The 14,419-nt window shown below is 41.4% G+C and overlaps 1 protein-coding gene across 13 annotated transcripts in view; it reads left to right on the top strand.

The window, feature by feature from the left end:
* Nucleotides 1–14,419, top strand: part of LOC117954139 (rho GTPase-activating protein 12-like) — a 71,254-nt gene that overhangs the window by 3,655 nt on the left and 53,180 nt on the right. For all 13 annotated transcript variants that reach the window (XM_034887677.1, XM_034887675.1, XM_034887682.1 and 10 more), the window contains exon 2: nucleotides 8,294–9,048. In XM_034887677.1, the coding sequence (XP_034743568.1) occupies nucleotides 8,356–9,048 (693 nt within the window). In that variant the 5' untranslated portion in view covers nucleotides 8,294–8,355. The remainder of the gene's footprint in view (nucleotides 1–8,293; nucleotides 9,049–14,419) is intronic.

The following is a 14,419-nucleotide window of genomic DNA, read 5'->3' on the forward strand; positions in this document are numbered from 1 at the left end:
GCATCCATCACAATTTATTGAACTGTATAGAGATTCAATTCATTATAAATAGCCTATCCAAGACAATAATTAGCCTGCTATAGACTACTGACCCGGGAACACCAGAAAATAATATAATAGAACGTAATCGCTATTCAACCACATCAATTTCTATCTTCCCCTTACAGTCAAGATGAAGACAAAATATCTCTTTAATAAAACAAGGCACTTTGTGGTGTCAAAACAGCACTAAGGCTTTGATAATCAAACTGGAGCACATGTAGGCTACACTTTCCACAAGCAAAAAAACAAGTATAAAGTCCATATAATACAAGACAGGACCGGGTAACGCAGGATTTAGGCACACGGCGGAGACAATGGCACAGAATAGGCCTACTACAAGTTAAAAAACAGAGCCACTAAACACATCCCTGAGTTATATTAAATCAAATAAAATTGGGGCAAGCCTTGTCCTGACACAAACTATGAAATAGAGAAATAAAGCCTTAAGTTTTTGTAGCATGGCAATAGCAAATTTATTAGGCGGTATGTATCAACCGTTCTTAACAGGGCCGAATCCTTTTATAATAATACGATAGGATAATTAAATATAGGTGCGACCTCTTTCTGGTTTTCCAATAAGACGGCTTTACACTCGTGTAAAAAACACAATTATCTCCAATGATTCTTAAAAACTTTCAGTTGAACTGTTACTGAACATTCGATGCCAATTTACTGCACGGCGGCAGCATAATAAAAAAACAGCATTGTTACCTTGTGCTTCAGTTATAACACAAAATATCCTCATCTTCAAAACGTCTACCAGGAAAAGTGTGACCCCGAGGCTGCGGCACGGAGTTGACGTTGTTAAAGTTCCCTCTGTGGTTGCCTTTGTGCTGCTAGCTCGGCTAACAACATTAGCTGCTTGGTGGTCTGGTTCTAGCAGCTCGCTCTGGGAGTGTGGGGATGAGGGGCTGCTGCTACTTCTTTCGGTTACAATTGCTGAGTTTTCTGCCTCTGATCTTTTAGGCTTTTTAGCCTGTGGTTGATTTCTAAAGAAATCCAAAATGTGCTTTTGTGCCATAGCTAGCTAACGTCTGTACTGTTGACCCGCCGGGTAAGTTCCCCAAATTCTCTTCACTCATCAGCGTCAGAGGCAGCGCGCCTCGCTCTTGGCAAAATCGGCAGTTTACCTTTTACTCACCAAATTGTAAAATGTCTTACATTTAATTTCTAATAAAAGGGATTAGGTTTTTATTAATAATCAATTTATGAACAATAAATGTTTTTGTTTTGTTTTTTTAATTATGGTTGTAGTTGTTTGTTCTTTGGCTAGGGGGTGCTGCAGCACCCTCCGCACCCCTAGTTCCCGCGGCCATGTGACTATTTACATTGTAGATTATCACTGAAGATATCAAAACTATGCATGAACACATGGGTAGTTATGTACCTAACAAAAAAGTGTGAAATAACTGAAAACATGTCTTCTATTCTAGTTTCTTCAATGTACCCGCCCTTTGCTCTGATTACTGCTTAGCACACTTGGCATTCTCTTGATGAGCTTCAAGAGGTAGTCACCTGAAATGGTTTCCCAACAGTCTTGAAGGAGTTCCCAGAGATGCTCAGCACTTGGTGGCCCTTTTGTCTTCACTCTGCGGTCCAGCTCACCCCAAACCATCTCGATTGGGTTCAGGTCCGGTGATTGTGGAGGCGCAGCACTCCATCACTCTTTCTTGGTCAAATAGCCCTTACACAGCCTGGAGGTGTGTTTGGGGTCATTGTCCTGTTGAAAAATAAATGATGGTCCAACTTACCTCAAACCGGATGGAATGTTGCATGTCGCCGCAGGATGCTGTGGTAGCCATGCTGGTTCGGTATGCCTTCAGTTTTGAATAAATCCCCAACAGTGTCACCAGCAAATTACCCCCACACCGTCACACCTCCTCCATGCTTCATGGTGGGAACCAGGCATGTAGAATCCATCTGGTCATCTTTTCTCCGTCAAGCAAAGACACGGGAATTGGAAACAAAGATCTCAAACTTGGACTCATCAGACCAAAGCCCAGATTTCCACTGGTCTAATGTCCATTCCCTGTGTTTCTTTGCCCCAATAAATCTCTTCTGCTTGTTGCCTCTCCTTAGCAGTGGTTTCCTAGCTGCTATTTGACCATGAAGGCCTCACAACTCTGTGTGGTATTCATCTAGTCTCTAATCTGAGCTACTGTTAACTTGCGATTTCTGAGGCAGGTGACTCGGATGAATTTATCCTCAGCAGCAGAGGTGACTCTTGGTCTTTTTTTCCTTAGGCGGTCCTCATGTGAGCCAGTTTCGTTGTATTGCTTGATTGTTCTTGCGACTGCACTTGGGGACACATTTAACGTTTTAGCAATTTTCGTACCGACCAACCTTCATTTCTTAAATTATCTCGTTTCCCTTTACTTAGCTGATTGGTTCTTGCCATAATATGAATTCTAACAGTTGTCCAAATGGCTGTCGGCTGTGTATCAACCTGACTTATGCACATCACAGCTGATGGTCCTAAATCCATTTAATAAGGCAAGAAATTCCCCTAATTAACCCTGACAAGGCCCACCTGCGAGGTGAAAACCATTTCAGGTGACTACCTCATGAAACTCATTGAGAGAACACCAACGGTTGGCAGCACTATCAAAAAAGCAAAGGGGGGCTACTTTGAAGAAACTAGAATATAAAACACGTTTTCAGTTATTTCAAATTTTTTTGTTAAGTACATAATCCCACATGTGTTCATTCATAGTTCTAATGCCTACAGTGATAATCTATAATGTAAATAGTCATGAAAATAAAGAAAACGCATTGAATGAGAAGGTTTGTTCAAACTTTTGGCCTGTACATATATGGGCACCCATAACAACAAGGAGCAAATATGAATATATAATTTATTGCAGAACTATCTTACCTATTCTCCTGCACAACCATGTTTTTCCATAGAAAATCCCCTCCAATCGGTCCCAAAACCTCCCAGTAAGAGAGTAAATGCTGTAAACAAATTCTTTTTAAATCTTTACAATTGTTCCCCGAGAGCACTGAGCAGGCCTGCTTTTTTGCACGGTCCAAATTTTTTTCTCGCAATTTTATACCGTGATTGTTGGATTAATCGAAAAATTAATTGTTGGATTAGTCAATTTGAAAAAATGATTGCTAGATTAATAGTTTAAAAAATAATTGTTTGATAGCCCTACGTGAAATTAATACCAGTATGTGGTATAGACCGGTATATTGCCCGACACTAGATTGACAATAACCAGTCTTTTTATACACCTGTGTACCTGCATGGCTGAGGCTTGAGAGGGGGTGAGTTTGGGATTTTGCAATTTGTTTCGTACATTTGCTGACAACTGCTGAATTTCTTTTACCACATAACAGTTCAGATAGTCTCACACAATGTTCTTCGTCAACCTTCTGATGACTTAAGACTCTTCAGCTGCGGGCTACCATTATTTGTTGTAGGTGTGGGGGAATTTTATTTTTTTAATCGTGTTTATCTGGATATTTTTGGTGGCAATATTTAAAATTGAGTCCCCTCCCTACCTATGACTGTTTTCACGGTACCTTCGACAACGACTACATCATATCTGTTTCCAGCAAAACAGACCGCAAGCAGAAAATGCAGAAATTCCATTATTTTGTTCTTTACAAATTAAATGAACGTCAGACTGAGTGACTGACATTTGTTTTTAGAAATGTCTCATGATATATTGTCTCTAGAAGCGTAATTTTGTTAAAGGAGGAAAAGAAAATCCCAATACTCAACACTATCCAATCGCAATGAATAAAAATTGCAACACAAATTAAATCGCCACCCATGTATTGCCAAAGAATCGAATCAGGACAGGAGCATATCATCCGAGCCCTAATGTTTTGTAGCTCTGGATGGTTTTATTCTTGGGACCCACCCATCCACCCCACATCGCGCTGCAAATCTTATTACCGTCACATCAAGTTAAGGTGCTTCCTCTGATGTTGCTGATTGGACTCAGAGAAGATTTGTGCTGTCCATTAAATAACAGCGCTGATGCCTAAGCTTAATCTAGGCAGGGATAAGTGAAAGAGACAACATTCTACAGGCACTTCTAAATACCTGTCGATACAAAGAATAAGAGCAGTGTCCGTTTTGTACTGTTGCATTTTTGTTTACACATAAGCTGTAATGTTGTGGGAACTTGTCATACCAAAGGTTTAACAATCTGTAATGTCGTTGGTTGTTTTAGATAGTAAGTTTGAACTATCCTGAATCTACAGCTGTCAGACTGGTTTGTAATTTACCTAAAAATTTTGGCAGGATATAATGATGAGTAGTAATTGAGTGAGAAGAACAGGTGACATGTTGTGCAAAGAAGGAAGGATATTAACTTTGTCCATCTGCTGCAGTGAAGGCCCAACATTTCTCAGCCACTTTAGGGACAAGTAGTACTTCTGGAACAGAGCATGTGAAGAATATTTGCTGTAAAGCAGGTAGTAGTCTATATGCACAACGTTCCACTTCCGGAATTGTTTTCCGGTGCCGCCGGATGTCCCTTCTTTTCGGCCAGATGTCCGTCCCCATCCTCTGTCTTTGTGTTGGCGTTCTAACCTACGGGGGATTTCTGAGGACTATGATTAACTGCTCCTCAGATCTCTGCAGGGTAAATCCAGACAGCTAGCTAGACTATCTGTCCAATCTGAGTTTTCTGTCTCACAACTAAAACATACTCATGTTCCACCAAAACAAGTTCCTTCCTGAGGCTATTTTGCTGAGGCGCCACCCAAGACGATTGTGATTGGTTTAAAGAAATGCCAATAAACCACACCACGTTTTTCTCCCATCAAGGAATGCTGTGTGGACTAGCCAGACCCTCCTTTGCAGAGCTTTGGAGGAAGGTTTGGCAATGCGAGACTTAGCAGCTAGGGAAAGTCTGGCCTATTGGTTGCTTTGCGTTATTATTCCCAGAACTGGAAAAGCACAGGATGCCGCAGGATTGACCAAACTGACTCTAAGCAAACCACAAAGCTTTTATGTGATTGTGTAATGGAGTATTCAGTGCGGATAAAATCTCACACCTATTCTGGGTGATATAAGTGAACGCTGAATGCAAAACCTCAAAAAGTACTGCTGCTCACTTACTACGGGTAAATACTGCTAATTGGAGCTGGGACAATATGCTTTTGTCCCAATTTGATTCTTTTGCGACACATGGCGGCCGAATGGATTTGTATTGGGATTTTCATTCATTGCAATGCAATAGTATTGAGTATTGCCATTTTCTTTTCCTTCTGTAACTAAAACAAAAGTTGAATAATACACTTCTACAGACACTATATCATGAGACATTTCTGAAATGAGTTGTGTTCTAAGAAGAATGCACATCACATGTCAGTTAGTCAGTCAGTCAGTCAGTGAGTCAGTCAGTCTAATGTTTATTTAATTTGTAAAGAAGAACGTAACATGGAAGTTCAGAATTTTCAGCTTCCAGTCTGTTTAGCTGGAAACAGATATGATGTCGTCGTCGTCAAGCTGCATAAACAGAAAATACTTAGGTGAATCATTGGTTAAAAAAATATTAATTCTAGGGCAGGGAATTGATTTTAAAAACCGCTGCCAAAGAAATCCTGATTTATAAGATTTCAATTTTTAACTAAACCTGATCCTTGTGGTTGATACCTGATTGTTCTTATTTATTAAGTGCTTTCCAGGTAAGGCTGTTTCTATCCCATAAAAAGCAGCTAAAGTATCCCAGCCTCTGTTGACATGTTTTCAACACAAGGATCAGATGGAACTAGAAGGAGCCTAGTCCTCTTCCAGCCAGCTGAATTAGCAGGTCACGGGTTCATGAGGAAGGCTGCCAGTTATTGCCATGATACACCCATCACCCAGTCTAATGCTTCACTAGTCCGCTGTGTGTTGTAGCTTTGAGCTGTGAATTGGCATTAAACGCAGTGTTTTGTTTAATTTGGCTAATGTAGCCGCCAATACATTTGGCAAGATTTCCCTCAGTTATCCTGAACCAGCGCGGTAAGCCATGATGATGTGATGTGCTCACTGTATCAGCAGTAATCCTGGCGCTGTCTGGCTCATCACAGATCTTTTATCAAACCAATGCACAACTGCCTAACCCACTTCTGCTGGCTGTGAAACATTGTTCTCGGTTCTCAAGCGGCTACAACGGGGTGTAGCTCGTGTCACTTTGTCTGTAGAATATGGACATTTTGCTTAATTGCCGCAGAGGGATATCTATTTCCACAATTAGTACACATAGCAACATACAGATAACACATAGCACCATATAGATTTACACACTTAACCAGACTCCTAACACTCGATCAGAAAAGGACTGCAAAGTAATTCTATATATAACTATACTGGCCATATTAAAAATAAAATAAAAATTGCAACCTTTATTTCTTCAGGTAAGTTGATTTGAGAACAAATTCTCATTTGCAACGACCTGTCACAGTCACACAGTTCTGATCTGCTGGCCACTGAGGAGCTCCACCTGGAGCGGTTGGGGTTAAAGGCCTTGAGGGAGGGAGAAGCGATTGAGCTGCATATTCTGAAAGCGCTGTATACATGTCCAAAGAATGTCTCCAAAACCTGAATAATTCCAGTATATCCCACGTGTCTTAATTGGAAAATGCCATTTTCATAAAAAGGCCTTATTCACAATATCCAACCGGAAGATGCTGTTTACGTGACCTGTATCAAATTCAGAATATTATTGCAGTCGGAATAATAGTGGAATATTGGTGTGAATGTAAACTTACTCAATGTCCTAGCTTTGTGCTCTGTTTTTGTCTTTATTTTCCATTTCAGATTATTAATACTTTTAGGTTTGCCCTTAAAGTTTACCCCGGATATGACGCGCCTGCTTCTGGTCTGTCTAGTTGAGTTATGCATATTTTAAAAATAACTTAGAAGAACAAAAAAGCACTTCAGAGGTCAGCTTGCTCAAGGTGTGCTGGATACTCACAGAGAGAGAGCGAGAGAGAGAGAGAGAGAGAGAGAGACTTCAGCAAGATGCATGGACTAATCTCTGGGCTCAGCAGCGACATGCCTTAGTTGCTGAGACAGAGGAGCAGAGAGGGTGGAAGACAGAGTTGGACACAGAGAAACACACACACAGCCGTGGAGGAAGACCATGTGAGTCACATTACTGTCTCCCCTCCTCATGTCCAGCATAATGTGCTGCTCCGAAGCCTTTCAAGAGAATTAAAGCTCTCCCGATAGATTAGTGGAGTAAAAGGCTTTGAAAAACATGTGTTGTTTGTGTCTTTGTTGTGTGTGTTGTCAGAAGAAGACAGAAAAAGAAGAGGCATCTTCCTAAATGTCTTAACAAGACTTAAGGTGATGAATTTCAAGAGAGTTATTTAACTTTTTTTGTCATTGGAGACGAGCCTTTTTCCTAAGGTTTTAGTTTCCCTGGGAGACACTATATTCCTTGACTGTCGATGTCCATTATTGCTGCTGATACCCACGTACTTGTTCCAGTCTACTGTCCCTGCTGCTATGAATGTAAAACACACAACTGTATGTGCTAAAGTTTGTAATCCCTAATGTATTTGAGTAAAATATGTCTGATAAATGGAAAGTAGACTTTATGTATATCTGTTTTTGAAAAGCCAGTTATAAAATTGTACACAGAACTGGATACTCTTCTCTCGGTTAGCATGACATTTACGCAAATACTGACAGGAAATGAGTGAGGAAACCAACATAATAGCAGTGTTTTCCCTAGGTTTGTGTAAGACTTTGGTGCATGTATTTGGCAGGGGGTTTCAAGGTTGTCCCTCAAGAAGAAGAAAAAAAATGCCATTTCACATCATTTTAGACCATATCTGTGTAAATTATTTTGAAAAAGCTAGAGCCGATAAAAATAAAAAACAAAATAAATAACGGTCAAAAAGCTTAAGGACAAAACTTGCCAAAGACGTCCACTGGGGAATACCAACAATCGTTAGATCTAAGCAAAGTCATTTAGTTAGTTGTAATGCAAACATTGACTCTGGGTGCTGCACCCAAGCCCTGTTATGAAAGGGCAGTCCCTGAATAGTAAGAATTTTATTTAGTTATTATTGGGGAAATGGGGGAAGAGAAAGAATGGCATATAACAAATGTCCTCATGGACATTGACGTTATATGCTAAATATCTGTTAGGCCCAATACACAGCTTTTTAAAGCCCAGGTATTAACTATATTATGACTGTAAAACATAAAATGAAAAATAGAAATGCATTTAAATGGAAATGTATCAAATACTTACTTTAAGTCCTTTGTTGGTTTCCTTTTGCCTCTGCTCAGGAAGCCATGCTAATCAACATCTTCCTCTTGCGGTGAGCGGTCTGGGGGACAGTCGAGACATCATGGCGGAGCTGCCTATCGCCCCGGGTGAGGTCTACATCGAGGTGGAGTACGACTATGAATACAAGGCCAAGGACCGCTTCATCACCATCCACCAGGGGGAATGCTACATGCTGGTCAAGAAGACCAACGAGGACTGGTGGCAGGTGAAGAAGGAAGAAGGGACTAAGGCTTTCTACGTACCTGCGCAGTACGTCCGCGAAGTTCGCAAGGCCCTTATGCCCCCTCCCAAACATATCGCACATCCTCCCGCTGCCGCTGGCAACACTGCACCACAAAGTGGGGGGGCACTCTGGGTAAAGCCAGGCAGCCTGGAGCTGGGACTCCACAACCGCTCCACCGAGAACCTTCACAGACACGAGTCCAGCTATCGGCGCTCCCCCTCGGCACACACGGCCTCGTCTGGCCACTTCAGCCCCCCCAGTCAGCGCAGGAACAGTACCCACCACCGGCGCCCTGGCAGTCCCACCGACCCCACCCGGCCTCGTCCTGTCATCCTCGTCCCCAGCGGAGCCCCCCAGCCTCCTCAAAAAGGAAGCACTCTGCCCCGCACCCGAGCGCGATCCCCGGACATGGTCCGTGCCCCGCTGGACCTGGACGGCACCCACCATTGTGACTCTGCAGGTGAGGAGAGACCCACCAACGACTCTGAGTCAGGAGACGAACTGAGCGGCAGCTCCACTGAACATCTCCAGGTACAGTCACACACATTTAAAAGAATTGTTTGTGCTGTGGAATGCTTATATACATGTGAGGTGGTAGAAGAGGACTGGGGAGTTTCTTGGTTAACTTGGGTACTTTCAAGGTGCTCAGAGAGGGGAAAGTAGTCTAAAGAGGAAAAAAACAGCTGTCTGCGGCTGAACAAAAGCCAGAGAGAAAATAGAAACTGTGTCTGTGTGGTGTTGCCACTGGCTGTAGACCTCTTTTTTCTGTATAGAAAGGAGGGGATTGTAGTGTAAGTTGAGTTAAAGTGCTTTTACAGTTTGTGGAACTTTGACCTGAACACTAAAATGTTGAACACCAATGTTATGCTCTTGAGCAAGGCACCGTACCCCCCCCCAACCACTCAGAGCGCTGGTCCACTGGCAGCCCACTCACTCAGACATCTCTCCGTGCACCCGTGCGTGTGTTTTTGAGGCCTGTGTGTAGTAATTTCTAAAAAAAACAGTGTAAATTGTAATTTTCCCACTGGGGATCAACAAACAGTATACATTATTATTATTATAAGTTAGTTTTTGTGTAACAAATAGTTTTGGTCACACTCTGTCAGCTTTCAGAAGAAGTGATTCCAGAGCGATGCATCACACAGTGACGTAGCCACTGACTCAGTATGTATGTGTGTGTGTTGTTAAAGGTTATCTACAAGTGAGCATATACAATTTCAAAGTCCGTACATTCTCTGAAAAGCAGCACAGTCCACAATGGAGTTCCTTCCTTCCCTCGGCCGCTGTGTGTGCCATTTAAATGGCAGGAGGGAAAGGTCAAAGTACTCCAGCTTGTTCTGGTAATCTAGACAGCCAGTCCAGCTTTGTCTGAACGTAAACACTCTATGTGATTTTGATCTGCTAGTGCAAATACCACAGATACAAAATCTCTGCCTTTTGGTCACAATGCTTTCCTGTTTCTTTACTTTTTTAACCTTTCTTTCTCAGATACGTTTCAATTTAATATATATATATTTTTAGTAATTTATATTTTGGCTGTTCAAATCGGATATCTAAGGCCTGTACTGCGAAGCAAGATTTGGCGTTAACGAGGTAACTTCAGGTTCAACCCAGGGTTTTGTGTACCACAGCAGTGGATAACTAACACAAGTTACCGGGTTAAATCACCGTGGTAACTAATGCTTAACATCAAACCAGGTCGGGAGCAGGTTATGTTTGAGATTAGAGATCAACCGATGTAAAAGCGTCGCCTACTATGCGGCTCTGGTTGTTTGGGATTGGTGTGATTGATTGTTCAATATGTTCAGAAAGCACTGATAGGCCTACACAAGCTGAATAGTTTTAAAAGGTGTAACAGTGGGTATTATATTACAAAATATAGTCTAAACCATATCAAAAGTGCAACTTTTAACATCAAAGGAACAAGGGGTCAGCATGTAAACAGCTTGTCAGGACCATTTCACTAGTGCAATTTTAAGTTCTACGAATCCAAGCATTCAAGCTAAGTCATTAAGAACTGTATGTAAACAAATCAAACAAACACCACTAATTATACACTTGTTTTCTTCATCTTTAAAATTCAAATGTAGAACTGTATACACAAACACCTAGTAAGTAAACCTTAAATGAATAAGACAAAAGTGCATTATGCATTTAAAATTAACTGCCAAGCTTCAGACTTAATCCTCTAAGAGAATGTTTCTCAAATGGGGGTACATGTACCCCTAAGGGGTACTTTGGAGTACTGCAGGGGTTTGTGAAACTTTTGCAAAAATGCTGATAAATGTCCTAAGCACTGTCATCTCCTTTCTCTATTCGCCTCTTTTAAGAGAAAGCGTGCGTTGCTGAATTGGGAAACCTCGGGTTGATTGAACTAGTTGTTAATGGGCCTGCAAAATTAATCGTTATAAAATCACAATTTAAGTTTTAAATAAATTAATAAAAGAAATGAATTAGCTTTTTTAATGACTTTGATTCTCACCTAATTTTACGAGCCAACTGCATCACAAACGCTAATACTTTCTTCTGTGAGTTTTAAACAGACTGTATAGATTAAGTTTTAAAGCGCTGCGAGGCTTTTCCTTCTCTTCATTGAAGCCTCTATGTCTACAGGCTTGTGGTGATGAGCAATGTGCTATAGGTGCCAATAAAAAAATCTCTGTTTGGTTCTGCCAATTTGTTCTGTTTTGTCATTGTCCCAAAAAAATCGTGGCAGAGAATCGTGATATCAATTCATCAAAAAAGTTGTGATTCATATTTTTCTCTGAATCGTGCAGGCCTAGTTGTTAACCACCGTCGTGACACGGCTTATGCAGGACCGCGGTTGGTAGGTCAGGTGAAGCCGGGTAACTGAGATAAATCCAGGTCATGTTGATCCTGATTCGTAGCACAGGCCTCAGGACATGGCAGTGTCATCTGCATGAAGACTTCAAAAAAACACAGCAACAGTGCTGATGCTTTATGCGGCAACAAACTCTTAAGTTATGTTTCTAGGTGTTAATAAAGTAATGTCAGTATTACAACCTTGAAACAAAACAAAAAGTTATGGTTTTCATTTTTTAAGACCCTGGTGTAATGCAGTTTGAATCGGAAAGTAATGATCCACCTCATGCAGTATTTTCCTCTGGACATATGAATGAGTGTATTGTTCTTGAAGTGACTGATAGTTGTTTGATCATGTGGATGCACTCACGTGAGTCAGAAGTGGTGATGTCAACGTGTCCCAGTTTCAGTCCGATGCATGTTTGTTTCTCCTCTGTCCTGGCAGCATGCCGACAGCTCAGATGTGAGTCAGGACTTCCTTAAAAGAATGCAAACCTCGCCCCTCCTTCACCTCTGCTCTCGTGTCTTTTCATTTGCGGCTGACTGAACTAGGGCTGCACAATTATTCACAATTTTATCGATATCGCAATATAAACTAGTGCAATATCAAAGTTGCAGGGGTTGCATAATATTTGTTAAAATATGTGGTGCTGCAGAAATGTCCCGGCCTGCTTATCCTATTCTACAGACAAAAGAAAAAAATCATTCCCAAAAATTCTCATTATAATCATTTTAATTGTTTTTTATTTTAATATTTTTCAATGAAACTGTGATAATTTCCTCTATTATCGCAAAGGAAATCAGTCAACTACACAACTATGTGGCTTGGGTGGATCCGTGGGTAGAGAATGCGTACATATAGTTGGAGGCTTACGCTTCAACTAAGAAGTCTAGGGTTCAAGTCCAACCTATGATGATTTCCTGCATGTCTTCCCCCCTCTCTCTCCCCTTTTAAACCCAGCTGTCCTGTCCATTAAAGGCGGAAAAGCCCAAAACTAATCTTTAAAAAAATAAGTAAAGGCAAATAGAAAGTTTCCTCATATGGTGCAATGCTAGTTGGAACATAAACCCAAAGCAGCAGTTTAAATGCAGTGAGTAGAGATCGGTGAGTTTCAGGCTGCCAGGCCTCGTTCCCTGTCCTTGAGCTCATCCACCTCCTTCTGATAAGCTCCTCTCGTACAGGCTGTAATGAGTGCGTCTGGAGAGCAGCTCTTGCCCAGCCTCTTGTCAGCTCTTATCTCTGAACCTGACACTAGGGCCCTCTTTGTTTCTACTTTTATGGCTAGTCATCTTTCAAAAGCCACTGGTGTGTCATCCTCAATTTTGGGGCTGTGATTTAGTGCTAGGGTGCTATTGATTTTTGTTCATACTGCGGTTGAAAAGCAAGAAATTCCTGCGGTAGTGCGGAATACAACAACCATCTCACGGCAGTAGCGGAAGTGCGAGCCATAATGGCATTAAGTGAGTGACGTCAGTGCCCGTGCGGTCGCGCAAGGAGAGCGAGCGGTAACAAAGAGTAGCTAATGAGAGATAGCAAAGACACGGTGCTTTATCTGTTGTCAGTACCGCCGGTAAAGTGAATGGCGTTAGCACCCGACAGCTAAACCCTTAGCACAGTGTTTCCATTTTAGCTCAATGTGAGAGTCTTTACTGTGTTCTGCTGTCTTTCACAGTAGGGCTGAACGATTACTCGCATTTGCAATAATACCACGATACGTTAAAACGCGATTTCCTGATCGCAAAGGCGGCGATTAGGTCACGTGACTCGCGAGAGCAAATCAGTCTGTACTCTGCAGAGAAAGCATCAACTTGGCACACACTGCGCGGTACCCTGAGCAGAGTTTTGTCTTTCAAACTTCCGCGAGCAAAAAGCAAAAAAAATTGAAAAAAATGACTGTGGTAATGTGGTAACCCCCACAACCCTACTTTGATTATATAGTCCATTTCACATTATTACAAACAGCTAAATTGCTTTGTAATGAAGTTTGGGAATGTTTTTTTTTTTTTGTGGTGATATTACCAAAATCCCAAAATAGACAGTTATCCAACGTCTCAGAAACTGCTTGACTGAATAGGTATGATATCCAAGGGACTGACTAAGAAGATTGGCTTTTATTTTTAATTAATTCCACCCCATTTAAAGGCCCAGCACCAGAATATTAAACAGGAAAATTTCAGGAAAAATTCATTTAAGTGGAATTGCCATCAGTGGATTTGATTGTTTGGGTAAAGTCAATTCCCCTTTCTTGTGGAAAGACTTGTAGATTAACTTTGCAGTGCCACTTTCTAGTGCGACCAGGCCTTAAAATGAAAGATTGATCTTTTTACTTCTAATGCAAGGCATTACAGAGATCACAAAGGTCAGCTTTTAATGAAGGCTCAACACTCCCTATTGCTTCACCACAGGGAAGCCCATCCAGTACACAGAATCCATAATAGCATCTATTGTGGAGTAGCTACAGCACGTGTGTCAAACTCCGGCCCCTTGCAGATTTTGGTCCAGGCCGCGTATCAATTTAGGTTCCCAATACACTTACTTTTTGTCATTTTTTTTTAATGTTATTGTCATTTATCTCAATGTTTTTGTCCCTTTTGTCTACGTTTTTAGGTGCTTTTGTACTATGTCTGAGGGACTTTTTTGGCTTGTGTCGATGCATGTCATGGAATTATTTAACATTTTTGGTAATTTATTGGGCTGGTTGTGGCTCAAGGTTGGTGGTTCAATCCCTGGCCCTGCAGTCCCATGTTGGAGTGTAAATGTGTGTGAGTGTTTATCTGATGAGCACCTTGTACGGCAGCCTCGGCCGTAGTGTGTGAATGGTTCCTGTACTGAGTGAAAGCTCTTTGAGTAGTAGTTAAGACTAGAAAAGCGCTATATTAAAAACAGTCCATAAAAGCATGTCAATAAACTCTACATGTCTGGCCCTTGATGTGATTCTTATTTTCCAGTGTGGCTCTTAGCGAAGTTGAGTTTGACACTCCTGTGCTACAGTAAGGGTTGAGTTAGAGTCTTTGTTGGTAGTTCAGCGTACATTTGGTTTAAATTTTAGCGGTTAACCTCCACACAAATACTATTTTC

This window comes from Etheostoma cragini, chromosome 12 (genome assembly GCF_013103735.1).
Source record: "Etheostoma cragini isolate CJK2018 chromosome 12, CSU_Ecrag_1.0, whole genome shotgun sequence".
Taxonomy (NCBI): Eukaryota; Metazoa; Chordata; class Actinopteri; order Perciformes; family Percidae; genus Etheostoma; species Etheostoma cragini.